The sequence below is a fragment of the Emydura macquarii genome, unplaced genomic scaffold (genome assembly GCF_026122565.2).
Source record: "Emydura macquarii macquarii isolate MOO-44397 ecotype Brisbane River unplaced genomic scaffold, CSIRO-AGI_Emac_v2 contig_318, whole genome shotgun sequence".
NCBI lineage: Eukaryota > Metazoa > Chordata > Testudines > Chelidae > Emydura > Emydura macquarii.
This window is the reverse complement of record NW_027130455.1, coordinates 13287115-13309016: the sequence shown is the minus strand read 5'-3', so window position 1 is coordinate 13309016 and position 21902 is coordinate 13287115. Positions and strand designations below refer to the sequence as shown.

Below are 21902 nucleotides of genomic sequence, written 5' to 3'. Positions count from 1 at the left end.
CATATTCACCATCTTAAACAAGATTTGGTCATCAGATATTTAAAACTTAAAAGATCAAACTATGAATCTAACTCAAAAGTTACTTCCATGTTAACACGTGGATGTGAAACCTGGAAATCCATCGAAGTTATAGACAGATATCTAAATGCTTTCAAAAGCATCTTATATATTATTTGTATTATCGGATGAATTTATAACAAATGCTGAGATTTATCAGAGTTCAACAACCTCTCATCTCCAAAATTATCCAGCAAAGAAGATGAAAGTATCTGGGACACCAGAACATCTGCCATGGTAGGTGTGCCATTAGGCAACTGGAAAAACAAACAAAAGGGGGCGACTAAAAGAATCTCTTTAACAAACAGAAATTGGAGAGGAAGAAACTTATGGAACTTAACACCACAGAGGACATGTAAAATGCAGCTCAGAATACAAAGGGATGGTGGAGTCCTGTTCAAGCCCTAAGTGTCATTTGATGGCATAGGAAGGATTCAGATTCAGTGGCTACCATTTTGCCACATCTTCACATTTCACTAGTGTGCTATTGACCCCAACTTCAGGGGTGGCCAACCCACGGTTCGCGAGCTGCATGCGGCTCTTTGCTCTGCGTATTGTATGGGGCACCAAAGTGAAATTGACAAGCTGCTGCCGAAATTGACGGATCAGCGTGAGTTTTCAGCGGAGGATAAGGTAAATGTGGCTCCTTGCGGTATCTACAGGGTTTTTTTTGGCTCTTTGTCTCTGACTGGTTGGCCACCTCTGTTCTAGATCGTTAATAAAAATATTTAATAAGACAGGACAAATGGTAGCGCTGAAAACATAAGACATCTCCCTACAACTGGATGCATGTTCATTTATAATTATCTTTAGTTGTGGTGTAACAGCCAGTTATAAAACCATGTAACAAAACTCGGCTCCAAACCAATCTGAATTAATTTTGTCATTAAAATTTCATGAGATAGCTTAGCAAATGTTTTCTTAAAAATCAGTGGGAGTTGGCTGCCTAATTGCCCTTTGTGTCTTTGAAAGTCTGCCCCTAAAATCATAAGATGCCAGCCAATAATTTTGTAATTCTATCAAAAACAGCAATCAAGTTTGTTTTGCATGATTTGTTCTTTATAAAAAAAACATGCTGCTTATTGCTCATGGTTCTATTACCCTCTGGATTTTTAGTAATTTCTTCTCTTCTTATTTGTTCAATTATTTTGCTAGGAACTGAAGTCTAACTTATAATGAGATACCTATGATCTCTTGGAAGATTTTTCCCCCAGCGGATTTGTCAAGTTGAGAAATGATCAGTGCAAATGAGAAGTCTACACTATTTTTGCCAATGTTCATGACCTTACATCTATCTTAGTTAATTCCATTTACTATTGTGCTGCTCAGTCCCCAAACGTTTAAATCCATCTAGATTTTCTCATCAATTTGAATTGATTTTTACTAAGCAAAACAACTAAATGTTAACAGAATACTTAACCAGCTCTTTCTTCTTTTTATCAATGACTTCATATATGAATGGACTAGTTGATAATGAAATGTTGGGTTCCTTGTTACTATTACCATTTACACCTATCCTGGTGCACTATGTCTTGAAGTCAACAGAATTTGAGGCACTCCGCCTGTAGCAAGATCAGACCCTAAGTGCTGTATAAAAGGTAAAAACGCATTAGTCAAGGAGATGCCCAAAACCCCTGAAAAGAACTAACCATCTCAATCCCAAAGCTCCAGTTACGCTGAAAGGTGTTAATGGCTGCCACTAAGATTTGTTGGTTCTAAAGACAATCACAGACCTTGTTAAAGTCAATGGGCGTGCCAAGCACTCTTTCAGGCTCAACAGAAAGTGTAGTCAAGCCCAGTTATATAGTTTAAACTACTGGGGAGTATAGAGCTATCATCCAAGGCACATGGTAGGTTTGAGCTAAACTACGTGGACTGAAGGGTTAATGCAGGGACTAGGATGTAGTTGCATGCTGTGTACCTTAGAGGCACAAAACCAGGAGGAGAAGTGTGAGCGTGATCCTGAGAGCAAAGAGACATAGCACAGAATTACTGGCCACAGAACTCACTGGAACGGCACAGCTGGGCATGTCCAAGCAAGGAAACTGTCTGCTACTAACTGATTCTACTGTGTGCAGGGAAACAGATCTTTGTGAACATTTTTTTAAAATCAATAAGATTACACCTAGAATATACTGACTCTTATCACCAATTTCTCATCCTAACAGGAACAACCACACAGACTCCTGAATATTAGCTAACTGCTCAGGCCAGAGTCAACATTACAAACACGCATCCAACACACCAAAACCAAACATCCATGGTATCATCAGACATATCTCCACTTTTAGCTACTTTTTATTATTCTCTAGTCTGAGGAAGAAGTGCTCACTATGACCCCAATCCTACAAAGGCTTAGGCAACTACCCAATTTAGAAAAATCAAAGTCAATTAAATCCATGGGGGTTTCCTTTATCTACTATTTTATTAAATTCTTTAAAAATAAAAAAAAATAAAAAAAAAAAAACTTTTCCAGTTTAGTGAGATACAATTTTCCCCACCTTTAAGGTGATACTTAGCCAAGTATTAAGCTGTTCTAACCCTAATTAAATTCTGAATCATTTTCAATGTACTCAAGGTGAGGCTCACTGATCTAACTCCTGGGATCTCCTTTGGCTCAATTTTAAATCAATCTACCTCATTAGTGACTTTCCAATCCCCCTAATATAAGGGTAACTTGCATCTCTTCATCAATATCACAGATGCAGAATGGACTTTGGAACACTCAGCCACATTCCCATCTAACAGACTGACTGTTAAGAGACAGGGTTTCATGATATCTCTGCCCCCTTTGAGAACAGAAAGAACCTGTAGGTGATTGTTAGTAGCTGGCCTTTTAAATGCTGAGACTGCTGGGGTCTTTTAGCTTCTGTTCAGAAAGCAAGAGGATATGTTTGAGCCTTCCACAAGTGCAACTATTTTCTCTGACAATCAGAGAACAAACAGAAAATAACAAGATGTGAAACAAAATACAGGAACCAGAAGAAAAAAGTAGCAAATAACTGAATGAAGGAATCACTGTTTAGGGAAATTAAATACTACATTCACTGGGCTTTAAAGCTAAGTTATTGTAAAACAATGATGTTTCAAACATTATGAAAACAGATACAAGTTTATTCCTGGAAACATTCCAATATTTTATTATTTCAATGTTTTGGTGAGCCAAGAGTATACTCAAAACCACATCACACCACAAATAGAAAGGAACTCCTGACCTTTCCACTCTACCACCCAAAAATGAAACAAATTTAAATCTGATTACACTTTCAATGTCACTTTCAATGAGTCTTGCTCAGTCTTCAGCTTGCAAGTTAAAATATTTTTTTTCTAACTGCTAGACCTGGAAAATTCAGCCTGGGATCTGAAATAATAACATCTAGATCTTATATGGCACTTTTCATCAATAGACCTCAAAGTGCTTTACAAATGTAACATGTCATTATCCTATTATCGGTTTACAGAGGAAGAAATTGAGGCACAGAGAAGTGTGGTTATTTGCCCAAGAGCACAAAACAGACCAGTGGTAGAGTTGGGAATAAAACCAAGAGCTCCTGAGTCCCAGACTAATGCCTCACGTCAAGCTGGATTCTGTATGCCTGTGACTTGATCAGTAATAAAGTTTCTGCATTCAGAAATTAATTAACAATTCTGTCAATGATACATGAACCAGAACACAATCCCGCTCACTCTCTCCCATAACTGTGTTGGTTCTACAGAGGTAACAAGAAGAAACCAAAAAGCTACACTAAGATCTTTTTAAGTCAGTGAAATAAGCAGATAGGACTCTGAATGCACACGGGTGTCAGTTTGGGTTAGTAAAGAAGGACCAGTTTTGTACACTCACTTTTCTGATTATATCAGCAGTTTAAAACTAGTAGTACATCTTAGAGCGCAATCATGCAAGGTGCTAAATGACTCCTGTAAACTGCTCAGCTTTGGCCATTCCTGCTCAAGTCTCTAAAGTTGGGCCTGATTTTCAGAGGTGCCAAGCACATACATCATTTACATTTGTGTATGCTCAGCAATGGGAATTTTGTCATTCATTTCATTCGGAACTGGATCAGGACTTTTAAAATAGTAAGACTTTTCTACTTTCCACTGGAAGATGAAGGGGCTTAGGCCCAGATCCTCAAAGGTATTTAGGATGCATAACTCCCATTGATTTCAGTGGGAGTTAGACACCTAAATACCTTTGAGGATCTGGGCCCAAGATCCTTACAGGTGCTGCTAAGGAACTTCCAGGATCAGGTTCTGTGCTTGTAAAATGCAGAACTAATAAAATAACACAGAAAGACCAATGGAGAACCAGTATATTTCATATATATATCTCTAGATCAGTGTTTCTCAATTACATTTGGCCGCAGAACCCTTTTTAACTTCTGCGGGGCCATGAGATACCCTCCGCTGAAAAATCCGGGACATCTTCCCCTTTTCGGCGGCGTGGTATCAGCAGCTTTCGGCGGCGCGCGCTGTCAGCAGCTTTCGGCGGCGCGATTTCAACTTTTCGCGGAACACTGAAATTCATCTCGCGGAACCCCAGGGTTCCACGGAACACCAATTGAGAAACACTGCTCTAGATCTATAGATATATACAAATATAGAGATAGATGAGAATGATCTATTCAGACGTTTCTCCTTTTAGCAGGTACAAAGTTTTAATAGTTATGGTGTTCCAGAAATTTAATCACAATTTGAACTTCAAAAAAGATACAAGAAAAAAAATATATATGGCACTGATTAAAAACTCCTCAAATCACAATTTTTCAAGGAATCTGTAAGATCTTTCATATTCATATCCTAAGAATAATAATTGATACCTGATCTGCTTATATTTAGGAAGTATATGCTTATTGACTATAGTAAAAAATTGATAAGTGCATACTTGATAAGCATAAGCTTACATTACTACTGTGGAGAACTTAAAAAAGAAAATATGTGCCAATATATTTTATTTTTCTATGTATTTTATTCTCTTATCACTTTTCCACTATTTAAAAAAAAAAAAACCTATTAAGTTCCAAATCTAGGACCACATTCTAACTTTGCAGCTCAGGGTAGCTCTACTAACAAATAAAGTGCTGCAGACCATAGGTGGTTCTTTGCCAAGCAAATTCCTTGAAGACTATGATCAGAGGGTTTTCTGTATTTGCTCCTCCGTCCCCTTCCACCATCCCCACCCCTCTCCGCTCAGCGATTCCCTTTCCTTCCCCCAAGAACCGTGCTGCTGATCATTTTGTGCTTGTTATGCAGGTCCCACATTCCTGTCTGCATGGGGAATCTGATGGACAGGAAGGTCTGTGAAGAAATTCAGAACAATAAAACGAATTGAGTAAATTAATTAAAAATGGTTTTAAAATGTTTAGCTTTTTTCAATTACAAAGTCGTCTTCTTTATAAGCTGCAATTCTAATTAAAACTATATAAAATAGTCTGGGACCTGGCAGATTGATTCTGTGTTTTTATCAGCAATTCTTATAAATGTGTATTATCCAGAAACTAGACAGGCACAAGGAATATCTACTGTATTATTCCTCATCACTGCCTCTGAAGGAAAAATACAAGGGTGAAATCCTGGCCCCATTGAAATTAACAGCAAAACTTCTATTGACCCTAATGGAGCTAGGATTTCACCCCAAGAGTTTGACAAAAGTAGACAAAATTTAGTCAACGAAATTAAATGTTTATTTATGGACTCAAGGGCTGCTAGTGTAAACATAAAGACACAAAATAATTTTTTTTAACAGTTTGTTAATTGCTTCTTTTTAAAACTCTGCAAATGACTATTGGGGTGGAAGTGGTAGGCTAGATTCTGCCCCGTTATGCCACTGTAAATCCAGATTTACATCATGGTAACAGAGAGCAGAATTTGGCTCTGTGTGTCTAGTTCTTCACCTTTCCTTGGGTTTACTGACCATATAATACGTAATTCCTTTTAAAATTAAGTCTATGTAATCCCAACAAATTAGGAATTTCCTGATGGGTAATTTTTGACTTGGCTTCCCAGCTCAGAGCTGATGTTTGGGCGATGGTTCTGTGTGCACAGTGTTTATCTTACTCCATTTCCTGGTGGGAGGGACCAGCACAAGAGCATGGTTGAGACTGAAAAAAATGGGATAGTGGGTTTAACTTTTTGTAAGAATTTTTCTCATTTATTTAATTTGTTTCCTTGAATTTATAAAACCACCCATGTTCCAGATGCCCATCCCATAAATACAAAACAAAAAATACAAAACATATCAAATAATACAGACAGCAATGCCCCTAAATATAACCCTCCTTAATCCTCAACAGTGTGACAAAGGATAGAGAACAAGGATAACAACACAGGAACAGATTCTGATGCTCAAACTCACAGTGGGTCACATTCTACTCTCTATAGCAATAGGACCACTTGCAGAGTAAGGTACTAGTCACTGTGAGTCCAGGTAACAGAATCTAGCCCAAAATCCTAATCATCTGCATTTCAATAGAACTCTTCATCCAAATGTCACAAAACACTACAAATGTTAGGTCACCCAGCAGCCCTGTGAAGTAGGAAAGTATTAGTATTTCCTTAGGAGAGGGGAGAAACGCATGGAGAAGCGGAAATGTGCTCCATTGATTAGGACACGAGCCTATTCCCTCCTCTGCCATGACTTCCTGTGTAAGGCCCAGATTTTTAAAGTTATTTAGACATAGCTTTGCTCAGCGTTACAATGCCTAACTGATTCACGAGACTAAATCTCATTTTCAAAAGTGATTTAGGCACATAGGGGTCAAAATCCCACTGCAGTCCCCACAGGGGTGTGATGAGGACAAATACATTAAACATTGTGAGCTGCTTAGATACTATGGTAATGGAGACCATATAACTACTGTAGATTGGATAGGACAGAAAGGCCTGAGAAAGAGTAAGGGAATAGGTAGTGAAAGAGTGTAACAGAATGCATGTGGAGTAAATATATTAATAAATAAGTTGAACATTTTAAACTAACATTATTTATTTATATGGCTTTATAGAGGGACATGATGCTTCACAGAACACAGACAGATTCCCCACTCAGAAGAATTACTCAGAAGATACTCAGAAGAAGAGACACTCAGAAGATATACCTAGGCATTGATCCTGCCAAAGCTTATACACACGTTTATCTTAAACACCATGAATCCTACTAAAGTTGGAACCTTAGAATGTCACAGTATTAAAGTTAAGCATGTCCTTAAGTCTTTACAAAACAAACTCCTAAGCAAAGACCAGGACAACAAGAAAAGAAAACAAGACTGAGAGAAGAGATAGGATGAGAGAGGACAGTATCAGATGGTCACATGGAAAGCTAGTTATTGAATCTTGTAGGTTACTTTTTTTTTTTTTTAGTTCCTATTGTTCTGATTTGATTGGGAATCTGGACAAAAGAAAGCAACATGATTATGTTACTACTGTAACGAGACTAAGTACAACACTGCACAGAGAAGAGGGCCAGCCTGAGACTCAGCAGTAGGGTACTATTTCATATGCTGCCATCAGGAGGGAAGTTCCAAAGAAGGGTAAAGAAGCAGGGAGACAACTAGGGTGACTGCCTTTTCAAAAGGTGAAAGCAGGTCCAGGGCTCCCCTCAGAGGCCCGGGCTCCCTGGGCTGCTCTTACTACTGCCTGCCTCCGGCTGCTGGCCTAGCCAGCGGGCAGGGTCTTGGGGGTGGGGTGGGAGGAGCATGGGTGGGGCCTCATAGCAAGGAGGGGCTAAGGGCCACCTCAAGCCCCTACCACCACCACCATCAGGAAGAACCTAGCATCACTCCTGAGACTCAGGCAGGTGCAGAGAATCTGGGACAAATGCTGTCCCAGAGTCAGTCAGCCCGGGACCAGGACTTGAACTCTATATTTCAGGACTGTCCCACCCAGTTCAGGATGGGTGGTCATCCTAGAGACAACTCCTCTCTCCACAAACAAGCATGAAATGTTATTCTTTCTACGAACTATTGTCCTGAGCATGCGAGTTGATGAACTCCCTCCATTTCCCAAGGCATCAGTGAGAGCTGAGGACTGTGAACACTCTCTATGAGCTTGAGCACGCAAGATGATGAGTACGCTAATTCTGAGCCAGCAAAGCACGTAAGCGCATACTTAACTTTAAATACGTGAGTTGTCCCATTGGTTTTGATGGGACTACTCATGTGCTTACATTAAACTTTTGTTTAACCGCTCCACAGGACCTGGATCAGAGCACTCAGCATCTTGCCAGATGAAGGCCTATATCTATCCATAGATCAGTCTATATGGTGCCAATCACTGTAGGGTCTAGGGGATTCTCAACACTTTGCAGGATCAAACCCTACTCAAACAACATGACGAATTACAGCAACAAATAGGGCTGAGCTAAAACACACTGATCCCATGCTGCGTCCCACTGAACTTTGGGTATGTTCAAATCCAGGTCTGAACCATGCAGCTCAGACCTGCTTCTATAACGAACAAGCCCCCTGAATTTGAACGTCCTGATCTGTGGAGAAGTTCAAATCCAAAATTTACAGGTCTCAAATAACACAAACCAGTTTATTTATTATATGGTTTGCAGACACTTTCCTATCTACATTTCTTACCTCTCTACAGGAAGAAAAATCAAAACAAGCCCTAATTTGCATGACCATTTTCCCAATTACCCAAAAATAAACAACACAGGTATAAGTACACTACAGGAAAGAATAATTTACACAAGCCTTTGAAAACATTTTTACATTCACTTTCAAAGAAATTTCCATTCACCACCTACTTGCACACGCACTTTGCAGGACGGGCTTTCTCATGCATATCATGGGAGATACTCAGCACTTTGCAAATAGCACATATTTACCAAATAGGTTATTCACTGCCATCTATGTGATGCATAGAGATCTTTGGGTTATTAACAATTTCTATGGCACTGTAAGTATAAATGGGATTGTATGGTCTGTGCTGAATGAATAACAGGGCATGAAATCTAAAAGTATGAATGAGAACACCATATAAAATATGGTCTATTATGGCCAAATAAATTCTTCCTGGGCATTTGGGAGAAGGTGGATGGTGAGACAGAACATATTTTAATAATTATGGGCCAAACAGTGTGTTAATTATATGTACAGTATCTGGAAGTCCTATGGAAATCAGTAGCAGCTGTACATATTTATCCCAAGGTAGAATCTGACCCTGTCATTTTATCATTGGCAGATAATCATTTGTATTGGAGGAGTTTATTTGAGATTCTTTATACTATTAATAGATAATAATAAATGTTATAGAGAGAAAGGATGGTCTTGTGGTTAAGGCAGTGGTGTAGGACTCAGGAGAGCTAAGTCCTGTTCCCAAATTGGCCACATGCTTTCTTTGTGACCTTGGACATCACTTAGTGCCTCTGTTCTCCATCTGTGAAATGAGGACAATACTACTTTCTGTCTTGTCTATTTAGAGGCAAGGACAGAATTTTTCTATATGTTTGTACAGGGTGTAGTACTACAGTGAATCTCCGGTCTTGGTTGCAGCCTCCAGGTACTAATGTAATATAAATTATGAAAGTGCCAGACACAGTTCCATGGTTAATTTTTTCAGTAGTTTTAGAGCTGGTATTCAGTCACTTTGTTACATATGAAGAACACATGGTACAGCCTCCCCCAGTTATACCATTAACTGTACTGACTCTTATGCTATAATAATTAATATGAAGAAAATAATGGGAAAAAATCCTCTTTAAAATCAATTTAATCTAATCTGGGACTATGAACACGAACATGCACTAATCATAATTGTCTGGTTATTGCATGGTGTCACTAAAAAGAGGAGTTAGTTTATTTGGATTCCTTAACTGTACACTTCCATAGGCTGGAAATGTTTGAATCTCTAAGTTTAACCTTGGAATTTCCTGGGTTTGTTAATGCTTGTTTTGGTGATAATTCAACATCACTGTGATGTTTAATCCTTACATTACTGATATGTACTCAACCTTAACTCCCGTTTAACAAAGTTTTTATCCAGAAATAATAAATGAGAATTATTATTATGGAATTTGAATTTTGATATAGTTAGTTTTTTATTACTGAAAGGAATCACCAGCTGTGGATGGAGGATAAATAGTTCCAAAAAAACAACAACCACCACCACCACCAGTAATCAGAAGAATACTAACTTCTGTTTAATGTATTTGTACTGTCCAACAAATCTTAAATAGTCAAAATAATCCTATGTAGTCAAAACAATATTTATTCTTAAAAGCTTGTGCTTAAAAAATTGCCCTTGGACAAAGAACTTGAATGTCAAGTTTCAGCCCAGAGCAAATTTCTACAGCCAAGTTATAAATTCTTGTTCTTAATGAAAGTGCTGAGACAACCTTAACTACAGTGATGAGACTGGTATTGCTGTAGCAATTGTGATGCTTTTGATAATGTAAACATAGCTTTAAAGACAGCAAATGTTCTCTGTGTACACACACACACACACACACACACACAAAGAAAGAGAGAGAGAACATGTACTTAATCAACTTCTTCAGTTAAAATAACTCATGGGAAATACTTTCTAGAAAGATTATTATATGAAATAACTATCTAGACCGAACAGTAGATAATGGTTTTGGATTATTTAATGTATATCTTACTAACTGTAACCTGAATTATTGTCTTTGCTTAAGGGTATCTGAGATTGCTTTGTAATCTTAGGATCCTCTCCTTGCTCCCTTTGTGGTTGGGAGAAGGATCAGGCTCTCAAACATGTTGGTCATAAATTAAAATGGTAAATTTATGACTTGCATATTTCAGTGCTCAGGAAAGAAGGAACATCATTCTAATACAATCAGAGATTCTTCTCTCCCTGTTCTCCCATATCCTATGATACACCATGAAAAAAAACATGGTCTGGAATGTTTTCCCAATTTTCTAGAAAATGGCTTATTAATTATTTATTTGTATTATCGTACCAACTAGGAGCCCCAGTCATGGACCAGGACACCACTGTGCTTGGCACTGTTCAAACACAGAACAAAAAGATGGTCCCTGCCCCCAAAGAATTTAGATCTCAAATACCTTAAATACCTCAAAGGTATTTAGGCTCCTTATTCTCACTGAAATCAATTGGAGTTAGGTGCCTAAATACCTCTGAAGATCTGGGCCTTACAATTTGAGTGGAAGACGAAACAATAGATGGACACAGAAAAGACTGATGGGAGTGTACAGGAAAACCAGATCAGACTGATGAAAATTTACTATTGTTAGTTTCTGCTTGCACCAATCCAAAGAGAAGCATTTGCTGTCATGCTGGAAGTGCTGTAGCTGGGCTGCCAATCCAGTACAGGTATCTTCACTATCTGACTTCAGCTGGGGCTCTCCCCACTGAATCAGCCAGTCAGAAGATAGGAGAGTGTTAAAAGCCTTCACAAACCTAATCTCAGGGCTAGAGGCTGTGGAAATAACATACCTTTTCTAATGGGGGGGGGGAGGGAGAGAGAGAGAGAGAGAGAAGATGAAAATAGGAGAAAGCAGAACTGATTTTATTCAAAGGTGGGGGGATTTAAGTGGCCTCTCTAATATTGCAAAAGCAGCTGACAATGGGTAACTGATTGACAGCAATGTAGAGGAAGAACAGCCTTTTTTTAAAGGCTAAAGAGGCAGACAGTAAATTGCCCAGAGACTTGGACAAGGAAGCTTTGGATCTGATGAAGAACTGCAGGAATACAGTGAACCAGCAAAAATGAATGACACTATATTAAAACAGCCTTTAAAAACAAAGCTGGGTTTGAGTATTTAAAAAAATTACCATTAACAATATCCTAGGGAAGGAAGATACAAGGGGGAGAATTATTTTAATGTCTTAGTTTTCAGAACCACACATTAGCCGCAAGGAACATTTCTCGCCATCTGGATTGCCTAAGGAATCTATTAGCGAACAGGGTTTTTCATAAAAAAGGCTGTAAGCACAGAGAAAGAGAGAGACCCTACAGAACTTACTTTATGGTGTGCAGAGCTATTTATTTTATTTTATATATGTGTCTGCACAAGAGAGAAAGGGACATACTTATAAAGCAAAGCAAGAAACCCCAAGAGAGGGCAGGTACTTCTAAAAAGAACCATTTATTTATTTTGTGTTTAAAGAGAAAGATTAATTTCAGAAATGACTGCCTTAGACTTACAGCTTTAAAACAAACCTGAATATGTATATTTCAGCTCTACCATACTATATGCTATTTCAAAATATTTTTCACAGAACACAAACACTTGAAATATGTGAGACACCATCTCCAGTAGCATAGACTTCTTTAAAATGTTGCCAGTGAGGTAAATCTGAACACAAGCATCTGGATTAGTTGTCAGCCAGAAATGATTGTCTTTACCGATGCACAGACTCTTTATGCAATGTAGGCTAATATCTTTGAAAATGGATGTTCCTCTGGATTTGCCACTTCATTACAAATTATAGCTCCTACAGATGAACTGAAGAAAGAAAAATTTGAAACCCAAGTGTCCCCAAAGGGTTCACCAATCCCAGTTAAATAGAACAATAATACTCAGAGCCCCTGTAGAGATCTCAGGCAGAGCGATTTAGGGCCAGGTTTTCAAAAACGCTGAAAGTTCACAGCTCCCATTGAATTCAAAAGGGGAGGAGCACCTCTGCCACAGCTCTGCAGCTCTAACGCTGTCTATGGGCTATAGTAATACCTGTGACTCCTTTTATGCAGTCTTTTGATCAGGTAGATTCCCCTTTTCTCAGAACCATGGGCCATACATCTCCCTTTCTTCTCACCCAACCTGTGTAATAGCAGAGATTGAGACCCAGTGCAGTGCAGTGCCTCATAGAATGCAAGGGCATGCACCAATTCAACTTCTTTTGGCCCACATACTCTTCTCCCCCCTCCCCCCGTCTTGCTACTTCCTAATGGCAGGGGACCACAGAGAGGGAATTTTGCAGTGAAAGGAGAAAGCCAAGGAGCTCTGTGGACACTGTGGCAGGAAAAAGCATAAGGATTCTCTAAAGCTTCAGGATGAGGAAAGGCAAGAAGATCTGCTGAATTCAAGAGGAGCTGTCGACTTTGCAGGGAAGGAGAGACATTCCCAAATCATTTTGCAATACAGAGTCCCCAACGGCATGCAATACTTTGGTATGCTTGCATCCAGCTAGAAAATAAGCCCAGTAATCCTAAGGTTTACTTTCCCCCTCTACAGTAAGCTCCTTCAGGAGTGTTTTATAATCAAACACTGCAAATCTTTTGGAAGACACGACAAAACTTGAGCGCAGCCACAGCCACCCTTAATGAATGGAGGGACAAAATATTTATGTAAGAGAAAGCACTTCTTGTAGTTTACTATCCACAAGTTATAGGTATGGCAGCACTTAGCTAATTTCAGTGCACTCAAGTACAACCTTTGTAGCGAGCCTAAAACACATCTGAAGCAGCATCTAACTAGGTCATCATAATTTTATTAACTAATGCTTTGGACTCTTCATCCAAAAATAATATAGATATGTATTACCCAGGTGAAATCTGAATTGTTACACTATATCATAATGGTAGTTTTATGCCAAAATAGTCTAAAAATAATATATCAGAGCCATAGAAACTTTAAGCCACAGACATTTAAAACAAAGGCAATGAATTCAGGCCTTCAGTTTAACTTTTCCTGACAATAGGCAAGCATGTGATCTTTGCAAGATTGGAGGGCTACAGAAGCTATCCACACATACATCTGGCTTAATAACAGGCAAGAAGGGGATAAACACGCAAAATTCAATAACATAAAAGTAAACTTTATATTATGATGGATCAAAAGACAAATAACCAAACAAATACTTAGATGGTCATAAAAATAACTGCTGCTTAAGGAAACAGCAAACAAATAGCCAAAAAGCCAGTCACTGCCACCCCTGGAAAATAAGTCCAACTGGTTGTCAAGTCATCAAGTTTTGATGTCAAATGCCTAATACACTAATCATCTCTCTCCCCCTGCCACAGTGCCACACTTGTGGTGCTCAAGCTGGCACTCCCTCTGTGTAAAAAAGAAGAGCAGTCAGCAGAGCTTCTCCATGAAAGCTCCTCGACTCTAGAACTTGCTTCACTTCATTGGTCTGCCAGAGTTCAGATCCGTTAATCTTCCAGAGCCACTGCAAAGCCAATTTATGTTCCAAAGCTTTTGAGGATGAGCTGGCTGGGAATCTCATGTAGATAAATTAGAGCAGTATGAATGAGATAGTGGGCCGACTCTTGGTAAGTTGTAAATTGGCATAGTGCAATTGAAGGTTTTCTTGGTTGGTAATTTTAGGCCATCTACTTGACTACAGCTAGACAGTGAATACAATATTGGTTATTTTAATGTATTGTAAGAACAGCAAAGGATGAGCACCTGTTAGCGTTATTAGAGAGAGAGATAAATCATTCATTGGATTTAAGTTGTCTATTTGGGCATCCCCCATATTGGGTGCCATGTTCGATAGGTGCTTGTCCAACATTTTCTATGGGGTCCAGTGTCAAAGAAAATATAAACGTAATCCTGGCCAGCTGGTGTAAATCACATACATCCATTGAAGTCAACTGACGACAATGATTTACATCACCTGAGGATTTAGCCCTGTCAGTAGGCTATATTCAGACTAGTTATAGTAAGATATGTTCCCAACCCAAACTTAAAATGTGTTTGTTTAGTTTCTTTGAAAGATTCTCTTAATTTAAAAAAAAAAAAAAAAAAAAAAATTATGCTTGGGCCCTGTTGTTCCCCTGCCAGATCTGAGCAGTTCCCACAGATTCCAATGGGACAGTGGCGGGTGGAGGGAGGGGGGAATAGGGCCCAGGAGTGTAGTTCCTATAAGTGGGAACTTCAGATCCAGCTGAAGAATCATCATCCAAATACATACAGTCCCAGAAGATGTTTTTACATAGATTGAGCTTGTCTGCTTATTAGTCCATGAAGCACCTAGCGCGCTATGCATATTATGTGAACAATAATAATGACATTTTTCAGATTCAAATGTTAAAATGGGCTGTTCACACTGCCTTGGACCACCTGTTTTGTTTTGGGGTTTTTTTTTCCCCCAAAGGAAAAAGCTTTGTTAATTCCATGCTCTGGGTTTTGGGGAAATGTTGTTAGCCCAGAATAAGGAATGTACAATGTTAAAAAATGCAGCATTCATCCAAATTTGGGTATGGAGCTTGGAATTCTGCTTGCCTACTGTCCTCCTCCACTTCAAGTAGCCAGAGGAAAGTGCTGATGGGTTGTTATTTTTATCACACAAGTAGCTGTGAGGTGTTGGGTTGGTCTCACTGTCTTTGACCTAGGCCAACCTCCCTTTTCATTCACTACACAGGGAGGGAGGAAGACTATCTGGAAGAGAAATGGGGAAGAACCCTCATGCACTGCTGCCACCTCAGGTTCTACAGAGGGCAAAAGACGCACCCCCTGAGCAAAAGATAGACTGGTCCAGTGGTTATGGAACTAAGCTAGAATGGGGAGACCTGCGTTCAAGTCCCTGCTCTGCCACAGACTCCCTGTGTAACCTTACACAAGTCACTTAGTTTCTCCATGCTTCAGTTTTCCATCTGTAAAATGGGAATAACAACACTTCCCTACCTCACAGGGGTGGTGAGAGAATAAATGTATTAAAGAATGAGGTGCTCTGATATTATGGTGATTACATTGTCAGTTCTAGGAGAATCCTTTTCTCCACAGAGGGACTGGAGGGCAATAATGACTTCAGTCTCTCTCTCCTCCAGGGCTGTGGAAAGAAAGAGATCCTTCTCTCACTCCCAGCATAAGCACCAAGTCTGGAGAAGGCCTGTTGGCTAAAGTATCTGTTTCTGGCAGACCATGAGTGGAGCATGCTAATTAATTCTCCATTAGCTATGCCTCTAGACCAGGAGGAGTTAAAGCAATGCCTGTCAGTGCACCAAGTATGACCCATGCAGAGAGAACAGCAGTGGCAGCAGTAATGAGTAACCCTTCCTGCCTCAGAGTCTGAATATCACCCACAGAACATCTGTAAAAGATATTGATTTTGCTTCCAGTTCCTAGCATGCAGTAAATTAAAGTCCTGATGGTTCTACACGTCAAAAGAATTATAAATAATCCCTACCATACCAATGTTTCAGCAGTCTAACTTCAAAAGCAGATCATTCCAGCCTTACAGCTTGTTATTTATTTATTTCTGCAGTGCACTGAACATTCAGTTTTATACTATTGGCGCTGCTCTAAGCACAGAGACTTACCCTTCAGTCTCTCAAATCTTTGTATCAAAAGTCTCAAACTTACGGTAGAGTGTTGAATGGGTATCCAGGCAGGTGCTTCGACTGAGCATTTGTGGGAAGGGCATCTGCCATGGCTCTGCTGCAAATAAGTGAAAACGGCATTATACACAATACGAGTTGCAACCTCTGTGTACAATGAGCTCCATTAAAAATGGAGCATCAATCTCAGATTTGCATTTCCTAGCATTTGCTAGTACCCATTAGATCTTTCAGAGTGATTTCCCAGGGTCATATGTGGGAAATTAGACGTTAGTTCCCATTATTAAAAAGGCACTAACATTTTACCAGTTAGTTTTGCGGTGTCTTTCACAGTTTTGTGGGGGGACACATGCTTCATTGACACTGAACCCCAAACAACTGCCATCTGGCATTCTTCAGCACGGAAACCCTTCAAAGAACAAGGACACAAGCAGTAGATAGGGTTTGGCTTTTAACTCCCATCTTCACGACAGGTTGCATGTCTCCCCATGTAAGCCCATATTCTTTAGACCAATGATAACTCCAGCCTGAACCACCATCACCACCCTTACTTTCCAGCAGAAGTGTCTTTCTACTCAAGCATGACTTTCTACTCAAACTGGCGTGGGGGGGGGGGAGAGGGGGGAGGGTGAATACCATGAAAAAAAGAACAAAGCAATCCCATCCACAGAGTTGATATGTTATGTCACTCCCATATTTCCCTAAAACCTGACTGCAAAAACAAAAGAACAAGGAGTTACTTTAAACTCTGGTTCTCTACACAGCAGTCCAATCCTCTACCACTAGGAATCTGGACAGTTCTCCCTATAATTTCTCTTGTATTTGTTGCAATTCAATTACATTTTACCTAAGGTTCCATGCGCTGGCAAGCCAGTTAAAACTAAATCACACAGTAGCTTGGGTCAGAGTCCCTGAAGAAAAGTTCAAAATAATTCTGGGATCTCCCACCTCTATTCTTTACTTTTCATATAGGAATGAAACTATCATTTACCTGTTTAAATTGGAGGACTTGTGTAATTATGTGTGTTCCTGAAGCACAGAGAGGCAGATACAATGCAGGATGAAATTTCCTTTCATTTAGAGCTTATGATACGTATGCTACAGGCAACTAAACACAATTTTTTTCACATTGAGAACACAGGAGAACACAATCTCTGTGGGCAGTAAGTGATAGACTTCACACTGTTTTCAACTTTGAGCCTGATGTGAGCACATTAACCTATTGTGCTATATTAGGAACTGTACTGTGTTCTTTATCTATAAATAATAAAAGATTTTTTTAAAGTGTTACAATGATAAATACTGTTCAAGCAAACAAGTACAAGTCTCAGTGTCAGCTTTGTGTTCCCCAAAACTTAAACCCGGTGATTACCGGTTCCTATATTTTCACATATATACCTTCAAAGCACATTAAGAAGAGGGACAGATTGCCAGCAAGAGCCTCTGTACCATTAAACAAAAGCTCTGAAAATGTTCTTTGTAGAAGCTGAAAAATTACCAGTATTATAGCAGTTATATTCGTGGACATGTTTTGCTCTCCTAAAAGGAGAGGTGTGAATGTGACAGCAACATTATGTAACCTAATAAAAAATAATAAAACCAGAAATAAACTTTTATCAACCAGCTGTATGAGACATTGTCAAGTTTTGGATTTTTTTTCTTTTTAAAAGTTGTAGGACTTGATTCTTTAATCAAACCCATTTTTTTCCAGTTGAAGTTTCTACTCCTTCAAAGGGAGACATTCCATACAGCAACTCTTTGCCATGGGATTCCAGAGGCACATTCCTTTGTAGGATCAGGGCCTAGGACCATAAGTTTCTCTCCAGTGAGAAATGTAACTTTCAAACTTCTGCTATTTTTGTATCTTCATTAAAACAAAGAAAAAGAAATCACCAGAATGTTTTACAATAGTCAAAGTGTGCTGTATTTTACATACTCTTAACTCAAACAGCTGAATGGAGTTGGGTTGAAAAACAACTTTTATTATAAAACCCAGTTTTTAGAAGCTGATGACTTAAAAACACCAGTGGGCAGAGACCTAATAAGAAAATTTTCATCCCAAAAGGCAAATGTTTCAGAAAGTGGTTTTATGAGCAAGCATTGGGAAACAATGGAAATTGTTCTGCAGTCTTAATCACAGCAGATATTACCTGCACCTAATTATTACTATCACTTGCACAGAAGCCAGTGGGAATTTTGCCAGCATTGGGACTTGAGGATCAGGTGAACTCCAACCACTTTCCAAAGGTAAACATAAAGAAGGGTGATGAAAACCCACCATGTTAAATTCTCTCTATTCCATCTCGCCCGAGGGAGCAAAGTTGTGTGTGGTTTGTTTTCTATATTTATTATTAATTTTAATATAGGTTAAACTCATACGCTGTGTGTTGCTATGTAGGAAAGCAAGTTCAAATAAGTGAGTTTTCCATTTGGACTGGAATGTGGCATGGTTTGTGTTTATAGTTAATTTGTGCAGGAGTGAAATCCACAGTCTTGGGCCAGGCCCCAAAGAAGGAAGTCCTGCCTTCTGCACACAATAGCTTCACCGTTGAGATAGACAGTTCCATCCTTCCTGATGGACAGAGTTTTTCAGGGTGGCTGTGGTCCCAGAAGAGGAAGAATCCTTTAGATCAGGGGTGTCAAACATACGGCCCACGGGCCACATCCGGCCTGAGAATCTTTTTGATCCGGCCCGCGTCCGGCCAGTTTTTTTGAGACATGCTGCCGCCCAAAGTGAGGGCATTGGCACTTAAAGAGATTTCTCTGCCCACGTCATTGCCGGTTTAAGAGTCCATGAAACGTCTTAAAGCGTTGATGCTGAACGCAGAGAAATCCCTTAAAGTGGCAATGCACTCAGTCTGGCAACACAGTCCCCTGTGAAATCCTGCTACCGAAAAGGGCTGATGCCACGCCACTGAAAAGAGGAAGGTGGCCCGAATTTTTCGGCGGAGGGCATTGCATGGCCCCTGTGAAGTGCAGTTTACGAGAATTTGGCCTGTCACCATCAGCGAGTTTGACACCCCTGCTTTAGATGAACTGGTCCCCATCTATTTAGAACCTTACAAATATGGAAGCTATTAAACTTGTCTTAATGTTGTACAAGGAACCAGTGGAGCATAAAAGGAGTCATCGGCTCTCACTGCTGCATTTTGCACCAGTTGAAGTTTTTTCAGGGTTGACACTTTCAAACTCAGGCAAATTGCATTGGAATAATCTAGTCAGAAAGCAACGAACACATGCATGATCAAGGCCAGGCTGCCATCAGCAAGAATGGGACGCTAAATTGCTAGCCTGTCAGAGGCAGTAGACTGCCTTTCCTGAAGGTACTGATGCGTGCAAGTCTGGAATCAATGAAGCGTCTATTAGGAGCCCTGAACTGTAGACTGCTTTGACAATTCATGGGCAGAGATCATCAGCTAGAGGAGACCACATCATGGTAGCGAGCTCTTCGACAACATCATGGATTAATTCCATCTTGATGGTATTTAGCTTTAACAAAGTTCTCATCCATACACTGGTCGCAGCCAGATGCTGGAGGACTTAGGTGTTAGTGCTGTTAGCACTGGTTGCGAATGACAGAGAAAGTTATATAGCATTGGCATATGAATGGCACCTGAACTCATGAAGTCTCACTAATTCTCCTAGTGGGACAGAGGAGTGATTAGAACCCTGTAGAACTCCACAGCTGAATGTTCTGGTCGCAAAGATGCATTTGCATGCTAACACATTCTGCACAGGACTGTGTGGAAGGACTGACACCATTTTAGTGGGTTTCCCTTTCTCCCTTTCTCAGGCAGGATAGCAGGACGCTGTCATCAGTCATATCAAATGCTGTGGAAGAGTCCAAGAGAGGGAGTAGGGATTTCTACCCTTTATTCATGGACAGCAAAACATTGTCCATCTGCACCCGAAGTACCAAATTCTGTCCTGAAAGCCAATTGGGAAAGCTCTGGAATAATGGCTGTGGACAGGTATGTTTTGAGACAGGTCTTTGATTCCAGGGGCATGCACAAGGGAGGGGCACAGCCCCCGCCCCTCCCTACCCCCCCAATAATGGGCAGGGGCACAGAACTCCCCCAGCACCGGGGAGCTGACAGTTTATTTGGCCTTGAACTACCACAGCAGGGAGGGTGAGCTCCTCCAGCCCCAGGGCTCTGGAGGAGCTCCCTCTCCATGCTGTAGCTCCACAATCAGAGGAGTTCTCTGTTGCCGCCATGTCCCCAGGGACAGAGGAGCTCACTCGCCCCTCTGCAGCAGCCCCAGGGCTGGAGGAGCAACGTGCCCCTCCAAAAAGGGTCAAATTTAAATTCCTGCACACACCCGTTTGATTCTAAGCAAAATAACTGAGAAACAATGAGAAGGTTTGACACCAGACAGTAGCTGCACAGGTCTGTTGTATCTACAGAAGGACTATTCATTATTTAGACTTTAAGGTAGGAGATAGAATGCCAATTCCTGATTTGAAGAAAGAAATCTCAGTCAGAAGGGGTGCACAACTGGGACATAGGACAAGACTACGTTTTGCAGGTGGTGGGTCATATTTCTATTAGTAGGTCCAGGGCTTCCTGCAACATGGACAGACTGAATTCAAGCATGGTAGTTTAGTTTCAGGTCAGTGCTTGCTGTCCAGTTTCACACATCATGACAAGAAGTCTTCCCAAATACTGATGATCGTCTTGGCGAAGAAAGGGGATAATTCAAAAATAGCTTACTGACAAAATAAAGAATCACAGACCTGGCGAGTTATGACCCCACACTTGCCAGAACCATTAACATAATGACTCACTCAAATACCCACTTCCTTTTCCTTGTCCATGGTTCTCAGAAGCCTTGTGCCAGATGGAGAGAGATGGAAGGAAACTTGCATGCCAGAGGCAAACAAATTGAAACACAGAAAAGGCCGAGTTAGAAGCCAAGAGACCCTTCTTCTCCACCTTGGTAGTGGCCACTCAAAACATACCCCAAAAGGGCTATACAGGATGGTGAACAACTTAACCAACCCCGGCTGCTTGAAATCCACAGCAGAACACAGCATCACTTGCTGCAAGGAGCTATCATTCTATCAACTGCATTCAGTATTGCACCTCAGATTATGTGCAACTGGACACCTACTAGGCACGAATACCTTGGCAGTCACATAGCAGCACTCGTTAATGCAAGATCAGGCTCCCCTGCATTCCCTGTCCTTCTCATCACTTTCTACCTCGAGTTTATACATGCAACTTTCCAATGTTGTGCAGTATTAAACCCTAACCGCAATCACCTGAGAAGTTAATTGAACATTTTCTTCCTTGGTTCAAAGAGTCATTTATAAATTTATAAAACAAATCACCTTCTTCTACCATAGTTAAAATTGGTCTCATGAAGAAAACTCCCTGAGATCAGCAAATTATAAACTAATGATATCTATTGACAATTTCAGTTACTCTAGACAAGGGCAATGCTTGGAAGAAACAAAATGCCACTCAAAAATGGAGCTCAGAGTAACTCACTTCTATTCTTGCTGCTACCATAGAGACCAAGAAAAAAAATGGAGATTTAACAGACTTAATTCTTCCTGAAATTTATAATTAACTACAACAGAAAAGGGACAATTACCATATTTCTAAAGAATAAAGAAGAAAAAAAGTTGAGC

At 40.1% G+C, this 21902-nt stretch overlaps 1 protein-coding gene across 1 annotated transcript in view; it reads right to left on the bottom strand.

Annotated features, from left to right (window-relative positions):
• Positions 1–5244: 5244 nt before the first annotated feature.
• LOC137165978 (disks large 1 tumor suppressor protein-like) overlaps positions 5245–21902 on the bottom strand; it is a 263745-nt gene continuing 247087 nt past the window's right edge. The window contains exons 6-7 of the mRNA XM_067567537.1: positions 16293–16367; positions 5245–5352 (exon numbers count right to left, since the gene is read on the bottom strand). Coding sequence (XP_067423638.1) covers positions 5245–5352; positions 16293–16367 — 183 coding nt within the window. The remainder of the gene's footprint in view (positions 5353–16292; positions 16368–21902) is intronic.